The sequence below is a fragment of the Gallinula chloropus genome, assembly GCF_964237585.1.
Source record: "Gallinula chloropus genome assembly, chromosome: 2".
NCBI lineage: Eukaryota > Metazoa > Chordata > Aves > Gruiformes > Rallidae > Gallinula > Gallinula chloropus.
The window spans coordinates 151,730,097-151,756,932 of NC_140086.1; the positions used below are offsets into that span (position 1 = coordinate 151,730,097).

The 26,836-nt window shown below is 42.6% G+C and overlaps 1 protein-coding gene across 1 annotated transcript in view; it reads left to right on the plus strand.

The window, feature by feature from the left end:
- Positions 1–6,380: 6,380 nt before the first annotated feature.
- The window catches only part of ADARB2 (adenosine deaminase RNA specific B2 (inactive)), a gene marked incomplete at both ends in the record, with an annotated part of 314,989 nt that continues 294,533 nt past the window's right edge, over positions 6,381–26,836 (plus strand). Inside the window, one exon of the mRNA XM_084260838.1 lies at positions 6,381–6,480. Within this exon, the coding sequence (XP_084116964.1) occupies positions 6,381–6,480 (100 nt within the window). The remainder of the gene's footprint in view (positions 6,481–26,836) is intronic.

A 26,836-nucleotide genomic window follows, 5' to 3' on the forward strand; every position in this document is an offset into this window, starting at 1 on the left:
GTCCAAATGTAAAAAAAAAAAAAAAAATTGTGCTCCTGTAATAACTTTGTTAAACTCTAGCACATTGCATTACTGAAAAAATGCTGTACAATAACTATGTTGTAGGATTTTTCAGTACTGCCTTATTTCTCTACAATGCACTTACTGCCTGATTACTCTATAAAGCATTTTTAGAGTCCCAGAGATGTTGGTTAAGGTTTCTCATGACGTATGCTAGCAGCATGCATTTTGGAAGATGGTAGAGTCTTCCATCAACAACTTTGCAAGTCTTTGTAAACCACATGGCTGCTAGGGGTAGAATTTATTCATCGTTTAATTTTTGGAAGATTTCCAAACTTGGAAAGATTAGGGTGAAAAGTATATTGTACGCAAGCAGCCCGTGGTCATTTTAGCTTTCCTTAATCCTCTGTGGTATTTGCATCTGTATTTCACTGATGAAAAAGCTGTCAGCACAGAGAAACAGAGGTCTTAATTTTTAAGTCATGCCACTCTTTTGGACAATTCTCGCCCCAGGTACCAAATTTCTCAGCCCGGGCCTACCACACACTGATGGCCATTACTTGCAGCCACCCATTCAAAGAAGTAGGCTGGGGACCCACTGGTGGCACCACACCCCTGACCCTCTCCTCTGCCTGTGGGTGCTGCTGGAACCAGGCAGCTCTACCCTGAGCCACTGTCCTGGGGTGGTGCCAGGATGTGATATGCATGCTGGGCAAGGGGGGCTGCAGCCCCTCGCACTGAGCAGCCCTGCTGCAGCACAGGGAACTGTCCCCCCGTGGGCTCCTTGATTCAAACAGTTTGTTCTAAGGATGTAGAGGAACAAAAATCACATTTCAGTATTTCGGTATCAGAGAAAGAATATTACAGAATTCAAAATAATAATAATTAGCTGTGATGGATTTCCGAGTGCTTAAAGAATGCATTTGATTGCACTTCTGCACACTGGGGTATGGGGGCACAGAGAGACACCTGGTCAGTGGAGGCCGTACGGGCGTCTGCAAACAAGGTAAGCCCATACAAACAAACTGACTATGATCATCCTGGGCCACGACTGAGACATCTGAAGACAGAAGGAGGTTTCAGATATCCCTGCTTTGGGACACTTTTGTTCCACGTTTTGGTTTAGTTTATGCCAAATGGAGGAAGCATTATTAAAATCAAAACTGTTTCTGGTGATGAGCTGCATCTCTACTCCCTTAAAGAGAAGAGCTGCTGACTTATAGGCCGGTACAAACATCTTCCAGAAAGTTTTGTTTCATTTCCGGTGACTGCTGCTGGTTTGTGTGGCACGTACACATGTGCTAATTCCAATGATTTGCAGTCTTTGGCATCTAGGTATTTTCCCCATTGAAGAGGCAATTGTCTGAGCAGCCTTGAAGTGTTTACCTCATGCTCATCAGGGAGTTGGACGTTGCTCATTGCTGGCATGCTGCACAGTGAACCCCCATCAGAGTAGATGCGTGGCTTGGAAGAAATGATGGGAAGAGAGGAAGCTTCTCCTTTGTGGGAGATGAAACTTGCCTTCCCTGGCTTTTCCACAGCAGAATGAGTATTGCATCCCAACTCCTTTGGGTCTGCTCAGTGCGATGAAGGGGCAAGATGCTTTAAGCTTTGCCTTCACCTCCTGATACCCAGCCCCACAATGTTAGCCAGCCAGTTGTGCAAGAATTCACAACACAGACTGACAGGAGGACCTGTCTGCAGTAAGGCATTTTTCTGGCAAACTTGATACACTGAATATGGATCCATACCCTCATTGCTTCACCACCCTGTGATGTTTGGCCCCAAAGCTAAAGTGGCTTTTGCTGCAAATAACCACACTGACAGCTCTGTGTAAGTAGGGCAAGAGTGGATTAGTGCAGGCATTTTGCGGCAGAAGGCTTTGGAGTCTCACCTGCACAGCCACACGATTGCATTCATGTCCCGCTTTAACGCCCTTGAGCATCTTTTATCTTCAAAATTCTAACGGCCTTATTTTTTTTTTTCCTCTACCTATGCAGGCAGAAGGGAGCAAAAGAAAGCAGAAGTGGGGTGGGGAGGATGGGAGAAAAATAGAGGGCGGCTACTACATCCTTTTTCCCTCTCAGAAGCCTACAGGGCACATCTGCTCCCAAGCAGCAAATTACAAAGGTCGGTCTCTGCCATGGCCTGCTGCTCTCAGTACCCACAGCTCCTTAGGGAAGGGACAGCACAGCTGGAAACTAGGGAACAGGGCAGCCAGACGGCCTCTCCCGCAAGGGTTTGTGCATATTGTGGGAAGTGCAGTCTGGAGCTTGCTTCTCCCACTTGCTGTGCTGCTCAGCAGGGCCCTTTCACTCTGGGAGGAGCCCACTCCCCCGGCAAATGCTGCCACATTCCTGTGGAACACCCATGGTGCATCTTAGATGTTCCAATGTGGTTTTAGACATTTTCATTTCTGTAAGCTCAATGTAGCTTTTTTGGGGTTTTTTGGTAAAAAATGTTTTCACTTAAAATTTTAATATGCAATTAAATTGTAACACATAATTGAAAATTAAGTTACTCCAAATTTCAGAAAACACAGGGATAAAGAAAAAATGTATTTTATATTTATTCTACTTCATCTAAACATGTTTCTACAAACAAAAAAAAAAGTGTTGTCTACCCATAATACAGATGAGCTCAGTATTCAGATTTGGGTAACTTTTCCAAAGATTTATTCCTGAGATTGCTTTTCTCGGGTATCAGCTGCCAAAAGAAAGGTGGGATGCTTTTCTTTTTCAAGTATTTCCATTTTTCTCCACTTCTGTTGATTACTAACTCCACACTGTATTGCTTAGGCACAGAAATTTAAATGGGGATATATAATTAAGGTGTGTAACCTGGCATCCAGTTTCACAATCTCTTTCCCCACCGTACTCATAGTCACCAACAGTCTTCAAGTTAATAAACTATTTGGAGTGCCCTTCAGTTCTCCTCTTTTGAGAAAACCTGAGTGAAGTGAATTGTCACAAATCCTGCAAAGCTTGCACTCCTCGCTTGGGCACCTCCAGCGCAGAGAGAGACCTGCCTATATCTCACAAGAACAGGAATAGGTTTTGGTGTACTGGCTGGGTTCGGCAGTTGCAGTGGGTCACATGAGGAGTCACAGCTCCCGAAAATGCACAGGGAACAGCCTTCTACATTAGGACTCACACCTTAAACCCTCCTACCTCTCTGATTCACGTAGGCCTGAGCAGGTGGCTGTGCACTGGTGTGATGTGCACTGCTGCGCAGGCTGTAAGTCCTGTCAAGTCAGTGTCTTTAGAACAGGCTGAAATGCTTCAGCTTGAGGGTAATAAACACAAAATCCTCCACAGCCAGGCCCATGGAGATGTGATAAGTCCTAAACTGCTTTAGGAACAAAAAAGGAGCAGGAACTATCACTAAGGATCCTTACCAGGGCATTCAGGAATCACTGCAATTACCATGGGCTGGTAAGACTATGACATGCATTGGCCATCAGTAGGCATAAGGGAGTAACTCAAAGATAGTTGGTGTTATCTTATAATGAAGCTTTTTTCCCACATTGTTGATACTGGTTTTGTATTTCCTAGATTGACTTTGTTGCTTTATCACAGCATATCTGCATTTAAGTTTAGAGGCTGTTGAAACGAGGGACGTCACTAGGTGAAGGTGACTCCTGCAGTTGTGGAGAACAAGAGGAACAAGCACAGCATATTTAAGGAATCATATTGACTTTATAGGTGGATGGTATAAAAAATGACTGCCCTTAACCTCTTTGTCTGGCCACTGGGAAACCTTCCACCAGCATGACTTCAGCTGTCTTCATGACTTCACCAGTCCCAAAACCAGCCTGGGCAGGAGCTATATAACCAGCACAGCTCAGCGGCTGCTAACCTTGGCTTGCTGATACTTCCTCATATCTGTGCCTAGAACTGGAAGCAGCTCATGAAATTGTTAGCACTGAGAGTTTCTGAGAACTGGTAGCTTTTCAGGTTGGCTTGGCAGCATGACTTGTCAAGGCACTGGCAATGCCACGTAGACTGTCTTCTCACAGCTCACATTTCATGTTCCAGTCATTTTGAGATTATAACAAAATGTTATCAGAAAGGAAGTCTTCAGAAACTCTCAAGAATGTGTTGAGTTTGAAGCCACTCCTAAAACTGGGTGAATGTTCTGGGATGCTCATTTTCTTTCTAACTGGATCCTGCTGTTCTTTTAGATCCCTAATGGATAGAACACCGATCGGTACTGAAGCATAGAAGACACTTTTCTAAATCTGGCTTCTAAATTGAGTGACATAAATTCCAGGCTGGTCTGAAGTTTGACGTGCAGCTCGATGCGCAGTTGTGTTTTACGGTAGCATTACTACTTCACACACAACCACAAGTTTTTTCAACATTAGTAGATGAGGGTCAGCTGTGGTCAGGACAACAGAAGCCAGAAGGAAAAGGGGAGAAAGGTTTAAGGCTGAAGGCTCAAGCTAAAAACAAAAAAATAGTGATTGCTTCCGTTTTCCTGCAGACATGTTTTTCTCCGTGAAACGGACAGAAGCATTTTAAAGACATGTTTACTTAAGCTATGTAGTAGTTGAAAGGTTTGATTCTTTTGGGTGATGTCTATGTCATAAAAAACCACCCCAAACCAGCCAGAAACCGTGTAAAATCCTACTTTCACACAGGGCTTCCTGAATTACATCTGACATTCACACAGCACAGGTCTGAATTCACAGGCCCTCTACCTTAGCTGGTAAGGGGGGGGTGTGTGTGTCTGGGGGTGTGTGTTTCCCCCTGAGCTTTGTGCTGTACAACACACCTAAAAGTATGGGTACCCAGAGCCTCTGTACCATATGTGACCTGCTCCATGGTAGATGGGGTTCAGGAGGTGCCATCATCTTGACATGCTTGTGTTATCCAAACCCTGGTTTAATGAGCACTTTTAGAGTCTTCTACAGAAATATATTTTTGTTTATTTCATTTGAAAATCTGTGTAAGTTGTAGCTCTGCTTCATCCAAAAAAAAAAAAAAAATGTCAGAGGCCTAAACCAGCCAAACACAGAGGGTTCCTAATAGCTGGGAGAGTTGCCGTGGAAGTGCTGAGCAGCAGGAGCTGGGTAACCTACATTCCAACAAGGGGAAGTTTTAGATTAAAGGAGTTCTGATAAACAGGGTTCTACTGTGTTCCTCCAGCCGACTACAAATGCAGTAGGCACTAATGATGACATTAATTATTTAGCATAACGTTTTCATGATATTCTTCCGTTTTCCATTCACTGCCTAGGTTTCCAGATGTGTATTTTAAAGTTAAATAATAACTAAGGAGGGCAGAACGCAGAAGCAGTAGGACTCTTGTAACTTAAAGCTGTATCTTATCTGTTGCGTACCCCGGCTTTTTGTAATGAACATGTAAATGCTTTGTAGTCAGGCTTTTCAGAGGAATGCTGTTGTCATCTTTCCTCTCTGTAAAAGCCCCTCTGCTCCCGACACTTTAATTGCACGGTTGCCTAAATGAGGCACTGCAGAGTGTTAATGTATGAGTCTGAACGACAACACACTCCTCTTTTCGCAGAGCTTTTGCCCTTGATCGTGAATTTAGCAGAGCACGTACCTTAAAAATAACCGGAGATTCAAGGGGAACCGCTACACTTACCCTCTTGCACGAGGTTTGTTGACACAGGGATCCTTCAACAGTAACTCATGCTCTTTCCCTGGGAATAATAAGCATTGCAATTAGTGAACTAGTTAGCAAGTGTTTGGTTGAGGAGGACAGCAGCGGCATTTCTGTGTTTCTGGAAGCAAAGTGTTCAGTGTCCACATGGTCTAAAGCAGGGGCGGGGGGGGGGAAGGAAGGGGGGAAAAAAAGGAAGGGAAAGAAAAAAAAGGAAAAAGGTTTGCAATCCTGCCGGCAGCCTCCCTTCTCGCAGGCTGCCCCTCCGGCTTCTCCCAGACGAGGCGGCAGGATGTTTTTATTCCCGCCGGGGCCGTTCTCCCGTGCTTTCTGCCGGGAGCCGGGCAGAGCCGGCAGCCCAGGGGGAGCTGAGTTTGGGGGCGAGGGCTGGCGGAGCTGATGTCAGAGAAGGGCGGCGGGAGCGATTGGGCTGCGGGAGACTTTGCAGCAGCAAATCCGCCCCCCTCGCCCCCCCACCTCCGCACCATTGGCTTCAAAGAGGCCGGTGCCCAGCAACTCGCAGAGGTGCAAAAAGTGGGCGCGGGGACGGCAGAGCCGCCGCGGCCGCCCCCGGGCATCGCCCCGGCCGGGCCCGGCACGTCGGGGCGGAGGCGCGACCCCTCGCCGCGACGCTGGGCAGCGCCGAGCAGCCAGCCCTACCCACCGCGCTATAAAAGCCGCCTCCAGAAAAGAGGAGAAACTCCGCGGGAGGAAAACATCTCGGCGAGGTGCTGTGTGGCTGAAGTACAGGCATGACATCCGTCCTGGGCAGCAGCAGGGCGTCGGGAGGGCCGAGCGGGCAGCTGAAATGCAAGTCCAAGAGGAGGAGGAGGAGGAGATCAAAGAGGAAAGGTAAGAGAAATTAATTTCTGTCTTTTTCCTTTTTTTTTTTTTTTTTTTTTCTTTTTTCTCCCTTTCCTCCTCCTCTCCATCTCCCGCACACACGCCCCGGCAGACAGACACATCGGCTGCTCCCGCCTTCATTGTCTCTGCGTGGCGCACGCCGGCCCCAGCCCCGCCGCTGCCCCGACGGCCGATGCGGGGCGGGCGGTGCCTTCCCCGCCGCGCCGATCCGCCACCAGCGGGGTCCGGCTGCGGGCGAGAGGGGCCGGCGCTCTTCTTCCTTGCGGGCGGGTAGTGTTTGCTTTCCCCGTCTCTTTGTTTTGGGCTGAGGTTGAACCCCGCGGGGGTGACGGCGGGGCAGGGGCTCGGCGGGCCCCTTGCGAGGTAGCGCGGCTCGGCGGAGCTGTCCCGGGGGCTCCGCCGAGCTCGGCGCTGCCCCCGCTCAGCTCCCGCGCCGCCGGCCTGACCCCCGAGTGCCGCCCGTCCCGCCGTGCCGCGGTGTCCGCCCGTGGCAGCACGCAGGACGGGTCCTGGCAGGGCGGAGCGCGGCGCGGAGCCTCTCGGGGCAGCGCACAGCTCTCGGCCGGCGGGTTGCGCCCCCCGAACTACTCCCTCTTGTCTTCTTTTAGGTGGGGGCCGCCGAGTTTTGCTATTTTGGTGGTGTTCCCCATGCCTAAACCAAGCTTTGTTAGGAAGGCGCTAATTGCCGTACGCACGGAAAGTGAAGCTACAGGATGTCATTGCGAACAGGGAATATGCCCTAGATAAAAGCTGTTCGCCAGGCTGCCCTGTTTTCTCCCGTAGAGGGGATAACAGGCTACTGCCTCATTTTTTGATGCTCTGCTTGGAAAAGACGAAGTTAACAGGCAGGGAACACTTTAAAGTGAAATGAACTGATAGGAGAAGCAGCGTGCCGGAGATGCCACGCGTTTGATTGCACAGAGATGCCAACTCCAGGTGTTTATCTAAGCAGGAACTATAATCTAACCTGTAATTGTCATCATTACGTGGGACTAACACGAGTTTTAGTCAGCTAGCTCATCAACTCAAGGTGATGCTCTGGGTATGCTATTTCTTTGCCTGGTTCTAGAAAACCTGATTTGTAGGCGCCATTAGCTAAGTGTCTTAATTATTGATTATGTTAAAGCCAGCAAGCACGGCATTAGAGAACTTTTTAGGAAGGTGTCAGAGCAGGTTTTGTATAGTAACTGGTAAAAATCGGTCAAATGCCAAAGGCTAGGCTGTATCACCTGATGGTCAGGATTTTAACCTTAATCTCTGAACTCTCTGTAGTCACAATCACAGTAACAGTGGCCAGCGCACGAGTGGAAACAGACGTGGAGATAGATACATCAGCACCTGGAGTAGCTGCGTAACCTTCACTTGTTACTCCGGATCTCTCCCATGCTCTAGCACCTGGTGACAAAGGCTGCCTTTCGCTCCCCATTACAGGATAAATTTTAAAACGCTGAGCGAAGGGAGGGCTCCCACACTCAGGCTCTTTAGATCTGCTTGTACTTAAGTTGTGCCCTGCAGACTTCTTTATGCTGTATTGGTTCTAGCAAAACTACTTTCCTAGGGAATTACAAACTTAGCCTAGCCTTAGCTACCCTGTACTTGGCCAAGAGGAAAGACTAATCCATTAATCCGTGCAATGGAGAAAAGGTGCTTTTCTCTAAAGGTAAATACTAAGTGTTAATTTTGTTTCTAAGAAGCAGACAAAAGCCAGGGTCTTTCAGTGACACTTCTCTGATGCATCCTTTGTTGCTCTACCTTTTACTAAAATAAGGTGGAAGTTCAATTTCTTAGAAACCAGGAAAACTTGCTAAACAATAACTTGGCAGATGACAGCTATTTACAAAATACACAGCTAGAGGTTGATGGCATTCTATAAAGTGCTTGACTGACAAATATCAATAAGAACGTGCACTTAGAGTTAATTTTTTTTATTCCTCCAAATGTGCTGTTGTTACCACTTTCCAAATGATGTAGTTGGTTAGTATACTAATTATAGGGAGCAATACTTGTGTTCATGTGATTTTGATATTTTTCTCTGTGTTAAGAAAAATACATATTCCTGTAAATTTATGATGACAAAAAATGCTTGTAACTTAAGGCACGCCCAGTATAAAACCTGTTGGAATTTACTGCTGCACTATTTTATTTACAGAACAGATATTTCTGTGTCTTTTTTAGTTGTATCTAATACAAAAGTGTCGCTAACAAACTGACTGTCCTCGAGGCTAGCTAAAAAAAATGTTTATTAGGCTCATAAATTAATATATCCTTATGAGAATTATTACGGATTCCACTATTTAGCATATTTGATCTATTTAATAGACTGTGTAAAAATCTTTGTGGAGAGCTACACCAGACACATTCCTTTAACTGTTCTCCAGCACATATTTTGGTTTTTATAGCAAGAATACTTCCATTAAATGCTTTAAAGTGTGTAACTATGCAAATATCTTTACACATACACACACAGAGATACCTATGGACATGTGCAGACAAAGAAATTAACTCTAGTCTTAAATTAAAATTGAGTATTAATCAGGGTAATAAAATAAAATTATTTGTCGCATCCCCATTCCTTAAGGTGGTAGACTCAGCAAATTATTTATAAAACTTAATATATTATATTACACATTACATATTAGCTGTGCCTAAAACTAGGTTAAGACATCACTTGCTATAATATCTAGGAATCTTTAGCAGTATAAGCAAACATTATTCTCTGTTTAATAGCGTTGTTTTCCCCCTTCTGATTTACTTTCCATGTTTTCAGTTGTATTTTGTCCTGGTTAGTGTGAATTATAAATTAGCATGTCTCGATATAGCACTTTGCTCCATTTCTTTTATACCTGGATGCTCTGTTTTAGGAGTTTCCTGGGGGCAGAATGCAAGTTCAAGCAAGGGAGGCAAAAACCCCATTCTCCATATAACTGAATTTCCCTGCACATTTAGGCTAAAAACAATAAAAAACACGTGCTGCAAGAGACAGAAAGATAGATAATTTACACATATGCAAATCGAGCTCTGAAAAGTGTAGGACACTGAGTATCATTCCAGTGTACGGTAACATCATTCAGAAATGAATTTGCATGCATCTTCTCATTATGCTTATGAAATCCAGTGATGCTTTCAGTATAAAGACCCTCCCTTGAAGACTTAACAGGAATGTCCATGCAGTAGGTAGCACATTGCAGGCATTTATTTGCCCCGTGGGTTCGTTCTGTTTTACACTCTGTGCAGAAAGTGTGTTAAAACGCTAAAACGTGCCTATTCACAGCCGTTTGTTAAACTAGTATAGGTAAGAAAATTTTCATTGTCGTTTAGAAAATACGTCCCAGTGGGAAGTAAATCCCTTTAATTTCTCAAAGACCTGGTGAAAAATAAATACAGATGTTTGCTGTATTATCTGCATACTGATTTCACATGAAAGCAGTAAAAGGTGTTTATATTTCTCTCCCCTTGTTTTTTGTTTTGGGATTTTTTTTTTGTTGCTGCGTGTTTGGTTGGGGTTTTTTTTTTGTTGAACCTTTGCATGCAAAAGGACCAAAGGGGAGAAAACTATCCCTAATGATTTAGAGAAATAGGGATGACATTTTTAGGGCTTTATAGGGAATCGCTGGATTTGTGGGGTTTTCCTGTGTTTTCTCCTGGGCTTGGGAGTATGGCAGAGTCCTGGCAGAATTCAGCACGGTGTCCTCAGTGTGGTCTGTGCAGATTCCATAGCCTGTAGCATAGGTTTTGCAAAGAAGGCTTGTTTTCTGAGACAGATGATTAAAAGTAGAGCAAACATGAGCAAGAGTTGCCGTTTGCTGATAATACGAAAAAAGCCACACTCCAGCAGCCCCCCGGCAACTTGTTAGAAATCAGCGTATAGAAAGAATGGAATGGGTGGTTGGAGATATGCCCCTTCTGAGTTATTTTCCAATGTAAGACAACAAATAAGCCACCTCATTTGTAATGCCGTTTTATAGAGCTAGCGATTAAAGTTAATTACTGGAAACAGGAGGGAATCAGGTATCACTGATGTGGTAGAAAGCCACGGCCGAGGTCGCTGCTGATACAAGGGGACACAAAATAAAAGTTGACAGAATAAACTAAATAAGGGCAGCAAGCGGGTGAGAGAGGCAAAATGATTGTGAAATGAAATTCCATGAAAAATTAATGAAATAGAAAGATTGTGCTGAGGACGGAGGGAGGAAACCAGCTTGGTTCTTCATCATCCTGCAATGCCAAAGTAATAAATGAGCGTGCTTCATCTTGGCGAGGTTCAGGGACACAACTCCTTCCCCACAACAGGATTGCGTCGTGCTTCAAGATGTGTTCCGCTTATCTCATCCCCTGACAGCTCAAGAGGAAGGGACTGGATTTGGTGATAAAATTAAATTGATTAAACCTTTATCCATCACCTAATTTGGTACCTTTCTTTTTTCTTTCCTTTTCTACTATTACCTCCAATTTCTAGTGATCCGTGTAATGACAGCAATTTGAGATAGCATCAAGGACATTAGCTACGATGACTGAACTTAAATTTAGAATAAAAATATGGGATTCATGAGTCCATATCTAAATAGCAGACGATTAGGTTATAGCAGAGTTGTGTCTTCCTAGCAACAGCACGTAAGTGTGAGGACAATAAAATGGTGCGTTTTACTTTGAGACAGAGCAAAACGTTTCAACTTTACCTCAAAGTATTGATTACACAAGTAGAAAAAGCACAAATATAAATATTGACCGTATCATACATGAGCAATGACAAATAAAGCCATTTTTACCTCTTTGAAACAGAAATGAAGTCGGATGTTTTGCTTCTCAGGGTTGATGTGGAAGCATATAAAGCTTGTGGCAAAGTCTCATGCTGCTGGAAATTGCTTCCCATTGCTTAAAATTCTGTAGCTTCTCCTTGGTGAATCAGGTAGGGAAATTCTCCCGTAAGGTGAGAGCTTTGTTTACAATTTCCAGTTTAAGTGATATTAATGAAGTTAATAAAATACTGAACAGCAGCCCTTCATGAAGTGATACCCTACAAATGGAAAACACACTAAAAATTAAAGGTCAGATGAAAATTGCCTTGTGAAATATCAAAGCTACTAAAGGTCCGTGCAAGCTGTTTTCTTAGGTTCCTTCAATGCCCTGTAGGTTAGCAAGTTGCATAGAAAAAGTGAGCATTAGAATATCGGTTTGATCTCTGTTAATTGTACTACTTTTGAATTACTGCTGTCCGATTATTGTATGGGCTTTGCGAGTAGTAATGAACCTGAATTGATCTCTGTGTTTACAGCTACAACCTTTCAGGCAGTTTACTGGGGTTTTTTTCTGTGTAAACTATTAGTTAGCCTGACAAAAAAAAGCTGATACGCATCAGTAGATAGATCATTCTCAAGGCATCTGTGATGAACTCGATGTTTTCTGCGTAAACCAGCTCGATTTGCCTGCAAATTATGTGAGTTCCAGTAGTAAAATAAAGTGCTTACCTTCCTACTCTAGCTGACCTTTGTTCCCCGCTGGATGAATTTGAAACGAAGCAGCCAACCCAGAGGAGTTTTAGCAGCACACTGTGATATATATAATATATTTAAAAGACTGCTTTGTTAACTGGTGGAAGCAGCTTGTCAACTAATAGGCAACCCTCCCTGAGTCATAAAATAACCAAATTTAATGCTTTAACGGAAAGCAATAAATGGATGGTGCTGTCGTTGTCGTTCAGTCAGTCAGTCTAGAATTTCTTACTACTTACGATGGGCTTGAAATATGAAGACGTATTTTTGGGCCCCAAATTAACAATACCCGGGATGAATTAACAATACTGGACGTTGCTGTGCATGGTTTAATGAAAACCTCTGCCAAGTAAAGCGTGACAGCAAGGGAAGCACAGAGCGGGGCAGAGTGCGTGAAGAGCAGGATGGCTAATACTGAAGGTATTACGGTGTCATTAGTGAATGAAAGGTGTATTTTCTCTTGGTATGTGCCGCTTCATTCTGCCTGCTCTAGCTCCCAAATGTGTACTAGTAATAGTGAGGATTCAGAGACACATGGCAAAAGGGATTAGGAATGTGTAAAATTTCAGTAGAAGAAAATTGATAAGATTTATATTGTTTACTTTGGAGATAAACATAAGAAAGGATACAGTAAAATTATATTAAAGAAGAAAAGATTATAAAGAAGGCAAACAGCCTCTATGATTTATTCCCATTTTTTATGTTTTTTTACTTACAAAGACAGAGGCCTTTAAGGAAACAGAATTTCTGCACGTTTAATAGGAGTGGAAACACTTTCTCTGTTAGGACAGTACGTAGCTGGCCTGGGGAATTCATTTATTCAAGGTATGGAAAAACAACGCTTACATACGCGTAGGGAGTTGAGGTATTTGATTAGCTCAGCTGAGACTAACACTAAAAAGTTTGCTGTGCACCCCCCTGTCAATGTAAGTTTTGGCTTTAGGTAGGATACATTAAGAAGGATTTGGGTTTTTTTAATACGAGATATGAATCCTCTTTTTCAGGAAATTACCTGACTCCTGACTTGCTTGGATTATGAGAAAAGGTGATTTGTAGGGCTTTAATCGCTCCTGTTCACTGCGAGACTTTTTTTGCACTCCCCTGTTTCCATGGCTGAAGCGCAGCGGTTTGGAGGTGCCCTTCTGCATGGCTTTGCGGTGGTGGGACCGTGCTTCCGTCCGCCCCTGTGCTTCCCAAAGCCGGGAATACGGCAGGCGCGTTTCCGAGGAATATTCCTGGCGGCTTTTTAAGTCGCCTTCCTCGCTGTTCCTACTCAACACCCTGCATGATGGATGTAAAAATAGACCCAATTTGAGACCGATTCCCAGCCTCTTACTTTGATGCTGTCTTGAGGTTGGGAGGATAACAGTAAAAATTAATACACCCCTTGTTTCTTACTCCCTTGGAAAGAGAAACAAAAGGCTGGGATAAAAGGGGTTGAAAAGGAACCTTACAAACACTTGATGATTTGTTCAACAGAAAAAGGACAGTTAGTGGTGCATCATCATCACTTGAATGCTGTGTAGTAGGGAATTACCCCTGCAAACCAGTCTGCCTTTGTGGAAGGCTTCCTGCTGAGTTAGGGTTTGGTCCCAACGCTGTACCAACCTTTGCATCTGATTTTGGAGCTGTGCCACTTGTGAGTGCTGTTTCTGAAGCCTGCAGTACATGCTGGTGGCATTTTATGTGCAGTTCAGAACTGAGGAATGAGCAGTAAGTCGATCTCAGCAAAATACTTCATGCTCAAGTGTGATATTTTCCCCCCATTTTTACATCATCTCCGTTCCATATAAGAGAAGTGGTGCTCGAAAGTATTAGCAGTCACCTTGCTCTAACTGCTAACGAAACATCAGCATGAAGAGTCAAAGCTGCTGGGAAGTGTGGGAAGAAACAAGTAGAATTTGACAGATATTTTATCTCCATCTCTGTAGAAAGAAATCTACACACAACTATTTTTATGCAATTGCCTGCTCCTTACTGCTTCTCAGAGGCTGTGGAATGGCTATTTATTCCTTAAACAGTGGGGTTTAACAAATGTGAAATGCTGGCTATCAAGCCAGCTGTAATGACATCCTGCCTTTGTGCGAGGCCTGATGCTGCTGCCCTTACTCACAGTAAAACTGGAATGGCAACTTCGCAGCGTGAGTCCGGGCGGCAGAGCTGCGCTGCGATACACATCTGTGCCTGTGCCTTCACCTAGATGTGCATACATACATTTTTGTGCAAGATAGAAACTTCTATCTGTCTAGTGATATTAAATTAATGGCCATAATAAACTCCAGCTCATATTAGACAAAGGGTCTTAGAGCCTGTAGAGTCCAAAAAATATTTACGAGGGGTTTTTAGATTACATTGAAGTATTTTGTATAAAGATATAAAAATAAAATACATTTGCATCATTTGTGGTTTTACACACATCCATCCATGAATTTTTAATTTTTTTATATATATGTGAACATTGTCATAGGATTTGTGTATGATCTTCCTCTACATAATCCTGATAGTCTTACAAATCACAAAGGCACAACAGCACTGGGACTGTAAGATTTTAATTTTTTTTTAGAGTGAGAAATAAATAAATGAAAGAAACTTCTTATAAGCCAGATTTTTTAGGATATTTCTGTTCTGGTTTTGTAGGTATGTTTTTTGAGTAGCTGAGTAATTCCGAATGGTAAAGACAGATGCTTATGCAGGAGCCTGTAACACTCATGTCAGGAAACATTGAACCTTTACCAAAAAAGTGCATTTGGTCTTAAGTTCCTTTGCGTGCTGATCTTTCTCTAGCTGAATCTTACAGATGAACTGACATAACTGGGAGTGGAAGCCAACTCTGAGTTCGTGTTCCGGTTTCCATCCATGCCAGCAGCCCTGCCACATATCGCCAGGCAAAATGCCTATGGATTCTTGAACGATATTTATCTGAAATTAACTTTCATTAGCTGATTTCCAGGTTGTAATTTCCCTCCCTGATGCCAATCATACACCACTATTTGCATGTCTGTATGACTGGTGATTTTGGGAGGTGAGGGGCAGAGCCGCAGTGGTCTGCGTTGCCTCCAGTGTTGAGCAGCACAGACAGTAATTAAATTGAAGCTCAGCTCTTGCTGCTCATGGGTTTGGAAGTTTAAAAGAAACAGTACAAAAAGGGAACATTCTCCAGTATCACTGACAGCAGGTCTCCTCCAGCTGCCACTGCTGCAAAGATTATTGATTGATCTATGTTTATCATTTATTTACGCTAAAGCATCTGATGTGTGTCTGTAAAAATCTGTTGTTTCGCAAACCAAGATTCTCGACTCATTTTCAGTTCTCATTTATAATGACCAGACTTTACAGCCGTGTGACAGAGGTTTGCTTTGCCTGGTGCTGTGCCCACACAGAGCACTTCCTGTGCCTTCAGCTGAAATCCAGGAGCACAAGTCATTTGATGATTTTGTTTGGTTTTCTTAAAGTTTCATGCATGAATCCTTCAGATTTCATATGCAGGAAGAAGAGGGAATATACAGTACTTGAGCATAAATGTAAAGCATTTCAGTTCTGCCAGAACAAGTCAAAAGCTAGTCATTCTGTGTTAACTTGTATCCTGCCAATAGTACTTTTAAAACAAGACTTCAGCTCTGTATTCTTTTTGTTAAAAGAAAAAAACCCCAACAACCAAACCCTGAATAATTATGGAGTCTCTGCATGTTAGAGCACAAAGTGTGTGAACGGTATGGTTAAGCCAGACAGTTAGATACTAACATTACCAGTTGTCAGAAAAAAAGATTATTAGGTGTGGGAAAAACATGGGGATATTTAAAAATGCACCCTGGTGTTGATTAGTGAGAAAGGAAATCACCCTTTGCAGTTTAGAAATGTGACTTGTAATAGAGAGAGTTTAATAGAACACTGCTTTATAGATTGGTCAGCCCAGGCACATTTTATGCAGGTGATATATTCTGCTTAAATGGGGTAAGAAACCATAGACAAAGAAGTTTTGGCAGATTTTGCTGAAGGCTACCAGTGAATTCCTTATTAAATTTATACTTCTATGGTGCAAGGCACATTGGAGTATTTTGCCCTGCCAGTGTCTAAGATCATCCTTCTGTTCAGATAATTCCAACTCCTCCTAGCCAGCAAGGGCTCCCACTGCCCAGAGTTAATAAAAATGCATCAGTGTAACCCCAGATACATGCTTAAAGTATGTATGAAAAATTGTTACTAACTCTCACCGACAGGCCACATTCCCCCAGTTTACCAAGAGGGAAACTGAGTTGGAGCAGTCAATAAATCTGTTGCAGAATTAATTAGCGAAAGGCAGGACTTCAGGAGACTGTCGCTCCAGTTTAAAGCATTAAATGAACTGGTTTCTAGTTTGTACCTGTCTTTGCTCTCACTGCATCACATCCATAGTTGCGTCACATCACTCGGGTTTATGGCTGTGAAATACTTGTGTGAGAAGGTCCCTGGGACCTCTGCTCGTTGGAAGGCGCACAGCATGCCATGCTGCACACCGGCAGCCCCTCTGTGCTTGCAGCCAGGAGCAGGTATAATCTCTGCCTGCACGGCAGCCTGCTACACGTGTTTGCAAAGCACTTCTGCCCGGTGGTGGTTGGAAGAAGACAGCTTTTTATTTATTTATCTCTTTTGCATGTAAACAAATGTGCGGGATCAGATTCTTCCTTGGTGTTAAATCCCATTTGCTCTTCAGCTCCTGGAGGGCTTTTGATTTCTCCCAGATTGGCTTGTTGCACAAGCTGAGAGTGAGGTTTCTATGGATCCAAGTTTACATTTAAAAGGCAAATCTTTCTTCAATATTAGCAGCGCACTGCTGACAAATCTGTAGAATAACTGTTTTTGTCACATGTGTTGCTTCCTTCAGATCATACGAAAATTTGCTCATGGAATTGATTGAAACTGGTAACATTTTCTTTTCTTTTTTTTTTTTTTTTAATGGGATTGCTCCTTTTAGGTGGATCATTTAATTTCTGTAAGGTTAAATATTATCTAAATTTCATAACCTTCATTTCCATTAAAAATCATTTGTGCCTTGCCTGGGGTTCATCAGTTTCGTATATGCACATGCTTTACGGAAAACCAGAGCACTATTACACTTTGGCTAAAACAACTGTAAATTGACTGTACTCTTTAACCATAAGATAATGCTTTAACTAAAATGTGTCAGACAATTCTAAAATTAAAAAAAACTTACAAAACCAAGGTTTCTGAGTCTAGGAAAGTAATTCTAAAAGTTTAAAACAATTTAAAAAATGTATTCCCTATGCTTTATTGCTTTAAAGTTGCCTCAGAAAACTCCAGGCCTTCATCGGGAGTCTCCAAAATGCAATGAGTGCTGTTTTAACGGGAGTGTGAATTCAACGCTGTAGAATCTGTCTCGATCTGTTTTTAGAGATTAAAAATATGATCGCAAAGCCTCGAAAAAGCCACACTTAAAATCAACCGTAGTATATGTAACACTGACATGTTCATCATATATTTGTACTTTTTGCATTTGTTTCTTTCTTTTACCAAAGCACCCATCTTTTTCCTCCCTTGTTGTCTTAATCCCCTTGTGTAGCCTCAGCTATTGAAGCAGCTGTTACTCATACAAATTATAAAACTGAGAGTATATGTGAGATTGGTGGCAGGATAGGACCAATATATCATTAAAGGTCTTTGGGGTAACATATGGCCTTGGTTCAGCAAAATCACTTGTTCAGTCATTCCATTGCTGCTCAGAAAAGCAGTAAATAATAAGTAACAAGATCTGCATACAAATATGCAGGTGCTTATTTTTTTTTTCCTGGAATCAGAAGATGAATGAGAAGTTACAGTTCTTTTTCTAAAAATTTTCTACATATAGAAAAGTTCAAAACGCACTTACTTGCCAACACATATTTCTTGTGTCTCCAGTCTCATTCTGTTTTAGCACATCTAAACTGATCTTCCTACCGCTTCCTGAGCTGCAGAAATGTTTCCCTGACACCAGTGCATAAAGTTGGTTTCTGTGACATTTTGTCAGGAATGGGAAAGAGCATAAAGTGAAGGTCAGGGGCTGTTGTTCTAATGGCCGGGATAGCCGAAGCAGTGCCTGCAGTGTGTGTGGGCAGCAGGGTGAGAAGAGTGGCTTGTTAATTTTAGTGTCAAATAATTTTCCTGTTGTTGCCTTTGTCTCATACCACATCATTGCAGATGCTGGTGTCGGGCACATACCTGTCTGCAGGTGCAGTCACTCCCAGACCTCATACAGACAATCCACTGAATTCCCATCTGTCTTTTCCCCGCGTTCCAGTGGGTACCAGTGAGTTTGCGCGTTGTAGAACAGAGGGTGATGACTCACTGAAACCCACACGCCAGAAAGAAACTTCTCAGTGATCATCAGCATGGGCTTTGCATAGACGTGAAGTGCAGGTGGGCAGGGACACTAAAGGCACAACAAAATGTGATGCTCTCAGCGTATCTGTCACCGAAAGCATGGCTTGGGGGTAACAGCCGTACAGCTCCTGGACCCGATGCAGGAGACTGGTTTCCATCAGCCCTTTCTAGGAGACAGCTTGTCTCTGCTGAATGTTGACAACATATTACATAAATCTCCCCGCAACAGCTTGTTTCAGAAACTTTCCCTAGTAATGTAGATTAAGTTAGAATTTTGTTTTGACTGCATTAATGCATATTCATTAGATAAAAGCCCAGACAATTACTGTGATAGTTTCACTAGCAGGTGGAGTATGTTTTAGGATTTGATGGGCATGGGATTTGCTGGAATTATCTCGGAGAAATTTGGGGGATTATTTTTATGATGGGGGGTTTGTATGAAAAGTGAGAATGTAAGCAGATTTGAAGGTGATTTCATTATGTTTTTACATTAGTTTGCTTTTATCATTTTAAGTTCATACTTTGAACAAATGAAGGTCTCTTAGGGCAAACAACAAACCACACAAATAAATGCTACCTAAGTCATATAGTTTGAAATTGCATAAATAGTAAGCAGCGGCATTTCTAAAGGGATGTCGCTTTATTGCATTGATTTTCCAAAACAGAAGAATCTTCACTTGTGTAATGTTCATTTTCATCCATTATGTACATTAAGGTTATAGATTAATTTTTGTTGACAAAAATTAATAGGAAAGCTCACATTAATAAGAAAGCTTGCATGCATCAACTTTGTTGAGTATTTGCGAACAAAAGCACAATTTTCTTCTTTGCTTCCACTAGAAAAGAGAGAAAGATTGAGGGCAGTACTGAGATGAAGAGAATAGAAGCCCTACACTGCACCATTACGTAGGAGACTTTCTTTTTGAGGAGCGTCAGGCCCAACTGCTTACAGGTCCTTCATCGCGTAGGTCGTCCTCACAGGGGTGGTCACATTGTCTTCAGTGCAGATTGACCTCGGTGGTAATTTTAATAGGCATTAGGGTCAAGCTAACTGGCACTGTCAGTAGTGGATCATGGCCACATTAAAGTTCCAAAGCCAAAACACGAAAGTTAAAATTGCACACTCGGGCAAGCACTGTATTTCATCCCTACAGCACAGCATCAGGAATTAACATTAAAGGAGGTTTAAAAATACACTTGCATAGCACAGAAGTTATCAGTCTAGACTCCCATCTGTTGAATGCCTTGTAAGTAAGTAGCAGCAGCAGTTCAGTAACTGACTTAAACAGAAATCATCATGTAAAAATGCTAATAATTGCTCTACGCTGTTTTGTTACTAATGGAACTTCAAAGCTATGAATGCATATGTTTATATTCAATTTCTATTTATATACTTAAACACAGACACTCTAGTACTATGCATATTAATGTGCCAATATGTGCTCCAGCAACGCGTACATTAATGTACATGCATATTTATACCAAAGGCGGAACTTGGTGGAAGGTTTGTCCTAGGCTTCATAAGGAACTTGGATCAAACCCTGATCTTTTTAATAAACATTGGGCCAGAGTTCCAGGAATTGATTTGTTTCATAATATTGTCATTTTTTTGTTGTAGTTTTGAAATCTCAAGCATAACTTTTTTATGAGGTCCATCATTTTCACAAGCTCGTGTAGAGGTGTTTCCCTGTTGACAGAGCTGTTTCCACACTCCATTCACCATTCACCTGTGTCTTTCTTGTTTTCAGTGTGTTTTAATCATGTTTTGTAATCCCCTGTAACATTATAACTGATTAATTAGCAAATCTTCAGATTCAGGCTCTGAATTTTTCTCTTATATTCAGACCATTGATAATCTCAGCTGAAAAGACAAGATTGAACACCTGCTGTGTAATTTGTGTCTTTGCATCTTTTTCTATCATGATTATTGTTTGTTCTTTAGTATAACCGGTGTTTTTAAGGGTCAAAATGAAAATAAATCCATGCAGGAATAGTGCAAGTCAAGGAGTCCACAACATATGTTCTTTTGGACAATTTGGGATCTCAAATGTCACTTTATTCTTCTTCCAAAAGTCAGCTTTAAGAAACTCTAGCTAGGAAAAGATAATGACGGATTAATTGTTTCTTTTACATAGCTTTCATCAGTTTTTCATCATTTTCTTTGCAAAGATGCAGGGTAGAAACATACTTACATTTGAATATATATTAAAAGGAAATAAGTCCAACATTTTCATCTGATTGTTGGATGCCAAAATCTGTGGTTTTCACACAATCACGTTATGGGGGCTGCAGCTGCACCAGCTACTTCTGGCAGTGAAAGGACCATCCTCCTTCAGAAGTTTGGGTTTGAGTGCCCCTCAGCTCCTTACTGCACAGAGCCTGTTTGTTCTGCACTTGTCACGCACGTTTTTGTTGGGATCGAGATTTTGAGGGATTGAAAGGAAAACGAATACCTGTTTGCCATTACCTGGTTCCAGCTTGAAACTGGGATGGCAAACTTTCTCTTCCCTGATGCATGGCCTGAAAAGATGCACTGAAAGAGAAATTTTGCCAAGGCAATGTATATTTGTCACGACAGGTAGAAGAGTGAATAAAAATATTTCTTTGCTTGTCCCACCTACCATCCTAGTCATCATCTCGAGCACTGGGTAGCAGCATGGAGAAGATTTGTTTCTCCAAAAGGAAATCTCTGTCTCTGAGTGTCACATTAATTTATGTACAAATTGCTTGTTTCTGTTTTCTACCACAGCTTGTGCCCTCAAAGATTCATCTGTCCAAAGGACCCTGTTGTCTTCAGCCTGAACCGGTCCAAAAGGGGGATATTTGGGCTGTCCCATACATTGTGACTGACATTGGTTAGACATCTAATGGGGCCAACCAGCTGCTGGGGTCTCTTGCAGCCATGCATTTCTGCCATTCATGCAGCCTTTCAACATCTGTGAGGGCTCCAAACCCTTCTCAGTAGGGTTACTACAGGTTTTTGGAATGATACTGTAAAATAATATGAGCAATTTTATTACATAAATATAAAAGGAAATAAACCAGTTAAGGTCTGGGTTTTTTTAACTGATTTTTTTTATGTCTTTCCCAACTCTATGTGATTATCCATAATCTTTGTAGCTACTAGATTAAAAAATAATTTCAAACATGAATAAGAAATAACGTGCAGAAAACTTCATTTCAGCTAGAAATAGCAATGTGAAACACCTTCCTGGGGCCGTGTTTCCAGTCTGCTGGTGTCCCGGAGCACGCAGAACAAGTGTGGCTGTGACCAACGAAGCCCGTGGAGCATTCTGTAATAGTCTCTAGTGCTCATTTCTTTCTCCATGAAGAACTAATTTTAAATATTCCAGCATGCCTTTCAGGAGATATGGCATCTTGCTCCCCTGACTGCCTCTTTTTTCTGTTTGTTTTTTAAGAGATCTCTTCTTTCACTGATGCTTATTCACTTTCAGCCTCTTGTTGGTCTCAGCTCTCTGTTCAGCTGGCCAGTCCCAACTTGTTTAGGCTGAATTTTGGGACAACAATGTGTTTCTTCAGAATACTTGATGATTCCAGAGTTGATGTGACTTAGGGGAGATGCAGGACCCCACCTATGTAATCTGCCCCCCAGACGGAGAGGTGACTTGCACATGGGAACTCGCCTGTGTTGACTTCTGCACATGCCTCCCATTGAAGATGGACAGAAAGTCTGTTTTGTGAAGAAGCCCATGATCGCTGTGTGTGTCTGTACAGGTGCAGGTCAGGGACTTCAATTTATCGAGTGACAGTGAGCTGCCAAGATTTTGGGGGTCACGGGGTATGTCAGCCAGTTCTGCTGGAAGTGGCCTGTGAGAGATGTCTTTACCAGCTGAGGAGTGACACAGACGTTTCTTACCTGTCTCCTGGTAGTATGGTGGAAGCATTGCAGCCTGTTGGTTCTCCCCACAGCACCCCCCAGGAACGTGTGCGTTTGAGGCTTGGGGACATGTTCACACACTAACAAAGTGTGTTTCCACTGAAGGAAGCTCTATTCTGAAACTGGTAATGGTGAAACTTAAAATAATCTTCTCTTTTATTACTAGGACATATTTTTAGGTCCTAATTCATGTCTCATGTGAACGCAGTCCTCCCACTCCTACGCTGGGAGTACTGAACTGGAGTCTGAGAGCTGTGTGTTACATTTTCCAGAAATAGGTGCATATTTACATTCTTTGCCCTTAAAAAAGAAAGGGGGGGTGGTTAGGCCTGTATATGGTTTTAAAATAGTGAAAAATCAACTGTTATCCTTTGTTTTCTTGTCACTCAATCCGCATTTTAATTTTGGGTATGTGGAGGGCATCTTAGCTTAGTTTGGTTTTGTCTAGATGATTCAAACTGCAAAAACCAGAGAGTATGGGCCCAATTCCTGCCCAGATATTTTGTTTGTCTCCTGTTTTGTGCACTTTCCTCTTGAGCTGCCATAGCACAGCTGTGGTCCCCCATAAGCTTCTGAAGCTGTTGATGCCCCGCTGTCCTCTGTGGTCAGTATGAGGTCAAATTCAGCGACTTTCCTGCATTATGTGCCTGTTGGAGCACCTGCAGCAGGTATTTGCTAAAGTAAACACCACTAAAAGTGCCCTTTTGGGTACCCTAATATGCAGCAAGGGCAGTGTCTGGCCTTCTGAGGAGCTACAGGTGATGCTGTCAGGCAGCAGGAGAGGAGTTAGGAGACAAAGCTCAATCCCACCGCAGCAGCTGAGGATGAGGAGGTGGCCGCTGGTGAGCTATGGGAATTCTGCCTGCTGTGGCTTGGGACAGTGATGCCATGGCTGTGTGACTCCCACTCAGCACCCCTGCAGACATGGGCATGGAGTTAGCTGGATCAGCACCCATGGCAGTGAAGCAAGGAGTTGAGTGGGAATCCTTTCATAAAAAAAACCCCTCTGGTCCACAGGTTAGCAAGTTGTCAAGCTAGATGATGAAGCCCAAAGAGGACAGGAAGTTTTTTACTCTGGAAATGCTGCCACCTTTGCAATGAGCAATGACCACAGGTTGGAGGCAGCGTGCGCTGGTGTGCTGGACCATGCTTTCTCAGGCTGTAGGCACATTCTTGTGACCAAGTTCTTTGTCTGCTTTCAGATGTCCTCTGTTGAATATTTATGGTACTAGTGCTATAGTGACAAATGGAGAGGGTGATCCTGCAGCTCATAAACCCAGTTAGATATGCAGGCTGCCCATTCGGTATGATACCTACTTGCCCAGGTATGCCAGGAACTGGCCATGCTCACAGCAGAGCCGCCTTGGTCTTCTAATGGAGAGTGCTCTGCTCTTGCACCTTTCCTGTAGCCATTCTTGCCTGGGAAGCACAGGGAAACTCCGGGGAGCAAAGAAATGATTTTAGGACCACATAACGTGGCAGAGAGCTGTCTCAGCATCTCCATGTTTGGAAGGTAAGCCAAGCTGAGAAGGCATCGCCACTCCACAAACAAATTATAAATATAAAAGATGTAAAGCATTTATGTTTTGCCACAGGGATGGGATTAGATATAAAATGAAACCTAAAGTCTTTTTTTTTTTTTAAAGCCTAGATAGAAAGTCTAGCTCTGCCATCATACTCTACAGACTTAATATGGCCAACCCAAAAACCACTGTCCTGAAAACGGAAGAAAAAAAAAAGGCAGCTGTGTATAGGACTTGGAAAGGTATATTTCATACCTTTACATAAATAAGGCAAAAATAAATGAGACATTTAGAAATGCAAATCAAATCTGTTCTTGCTTTAATCTATTTTATTAGGGGAGCTTGCAATAGGTAGGATTAGAAAATGATCGCTGGGAAATATTGGTGTACTGAATATTTCAACTCACTGAGGACTCTCATTTAAAATAAAACCATCAGCAAAAGGCTGTATCAATATATGAATGGAGAGGAATCAGATATTTCTGCTACTGCAAAAAATTAATAACATAAGTCATTAGCATTAGTGCAACTTGCTTCCCTTTCTAATTTACAGCCACATATCTAGATTAACTGTAAAATATTCCTGGGTTTAGGACACACTGTCCTCCATTGAATGCTTAGCCTGGAAAGGTTATTAACATTGAATGGGGACTGCTCTCTCAGGAGAGCTGCAGATAAAATGACCAGGGAAAGAAATAGCACAACTTCTCAAATTAGCATAATTAGTAATTATCTCTTAATAGCCCCACTTGGCTTTAGAGACTTGGCACTTGAAATTCCGCTTAAAGTTCAGTGAGGAAAAACAAATTTCACGCTGAAATGTCTCAATAACACAGCTGAGCTGCTGAGGTAATCGTCTGGTTTAGGTAAAGGGAAGGAGATGAACATATGGATAGGGAAGATCTTTCCTGTGAGCACTGTGTTTGTGTTTGCATATGTAAAGCACTCGAGGCTTAGTGGTACAATTGCCACTTTCTCTGGGGGCGGGGAGAGGAGGAAGATGAGTGGGACTTTCCTCTCTTTAGCAGAGAGAAATAGATGAAGATAATAAACTAAAATGAGGAAATCCCATACATTTTGCACCAGAAAAGGGTAATTCCTTTTGCCAGTCTAGCTGAAATAAAAAACCTGGAGATAAAGAAGCCAAGCAGTGGATAGAAACAGCAATCTTTATTGTAGCCAATGGCAGAACTAAAACCTTCCCAAATGGGGACGATTCTCCAATATTTAACTCAAGGCAAAATCAGATGAATAAGCCTGGTAACCCTATTTTTTTTTTTAATTTTTTTTTTTCCTGTGGCAAGGAAACAGATGGCTCTCTTAAGATGCTTTTGGCTGGGAAAGAACAAAAGCAAAGTGAAATATTTACCATTTTTACATACCTAAAGCCCAGTCCTCTTTATCCTCAGGCAGAAAGCAATTTATCAGCCCATCCTGATCAAAACAAGCTTTTGTTATTAAGAAGGCACGTTTTGATTTACGTGTTGCACAGCTGGTTGGAAGCTTTCCACCAGGAAACATATATACAATTGATAAGCCTCCCTAAACTAGTTTGAAATAAGAAAAGAAGTTGTTTCACTCTACCCATTTTGGCAGGCAAGGCAATTCATGTTGGGTGCCAGCATATCAGTAATGGATTTACTGAGACAATGGTTTGGGGGTCTTTGGGGGCTTTTTATGTTTTTTGTGGCTGGTGTATATAGATGCATGCATGTATGTATATTTTAAATGCCAGACTGCCATACCCTGAAGGTGCTGGGTGTTGAGGTGCAGGGGCTCATGTCACACATGGTCCCTCCTGGGGTAGGACCAGATGCACAGGAGAAGAGGCGCTTTTTGTTCTGCCTGCAGAGCAGAGGACCCCTTGGCTGCAGGGAAATAAGTCTTTTGGTGCCATGTCAACACACAAAGTAGGAGAGATGAAGATTAACTGGTCAGAGGAGGTTGACAGCTGTTATAAAACTGATGGGCTGACACAGTCATGGCCAGAAGAGGAAAAGGTTTGGCTTAGAAACTCTAATTAAGGCTGGCCAAGGTCCATTAGCTCATCTTCACTAGTAGCTTCAGAGCCTCACACCCTATGTATCAACCTTATTACGCAGGTTCTAGGTGAGAAATGTGATTAAGCAAGCTGCTATCCTGTGTTTCCAAGGCCCAGCTTCTGAAAGCATTTCAAATGCCTCTATCAACCAATAAAATCCATTTCAAAATTCAGAAAGAGCATGAAGGTAAAGAGGGAGAAGGGAGAAAAGAAATGGAAGCAGATCAAAAGAGATGAAATGACATTTGAAAAGTATGGAAATGAGAATTTGAGACTGAATTAATTACAAAAAATCCAAAAGATGCAGAATTGCAGCGGGTCTGATGTAAATATTTGCAGGCTGACAGAAAACAGGGAGATAGGGCAGTACTGTAATGAAGCATATTTCTCCCTCCCCCCGCTCCTCCCCGCCCCCCACGCCCAGTCCTGCTCCCAAATGAGCACTTGACAAATAAATTAAGCTCAAGCAGTAACTGTGGAGAGAGCACAGAAAAATATTCTGATGGACACCTGAGATATCTCCCGATAGGCTGTACGTGGGCAGCTGCTGAGAAGAAAACGCTACAAAAGAAAAATGCCCACTTCTTGACAAGCCTCTTTGTTGAGTGATTGATATGTTTCTGCTTTCCTCCTTCCCTATAATATTGGGAATGTGAGCTGCTGCTTCAAGGCCAGAACTATTAAAAAATAATCATCTGTGAATACTAGCTTGACTCTCTTTTCAGCCAGTATAAGCTGAAGGTGGTGAGCGTTGATTTTCCTTGGTACGCCCAGACTGGATTTTTTAGGGCAGATTTTTCAGAACAAGTCTTTGTCATTTTACCCTTAAAGTTCATCTTGAGAAATGTAGGAGCTCCAGTTGGATAATTGCACATGTGTCTTGTTTGGTTGCAGAGTTCATTAGAAAGATGTTCTTGTGAAATTCAGGAGCCCTGTATTTGATTTTTGGCTCTGCTGCTGTTGTCATTGTGACTGTGACTATCCTCTTGCATCCCCTCAGCATGGGGGCCTTAGGGTCTGACAGAATATGTTCATCAAT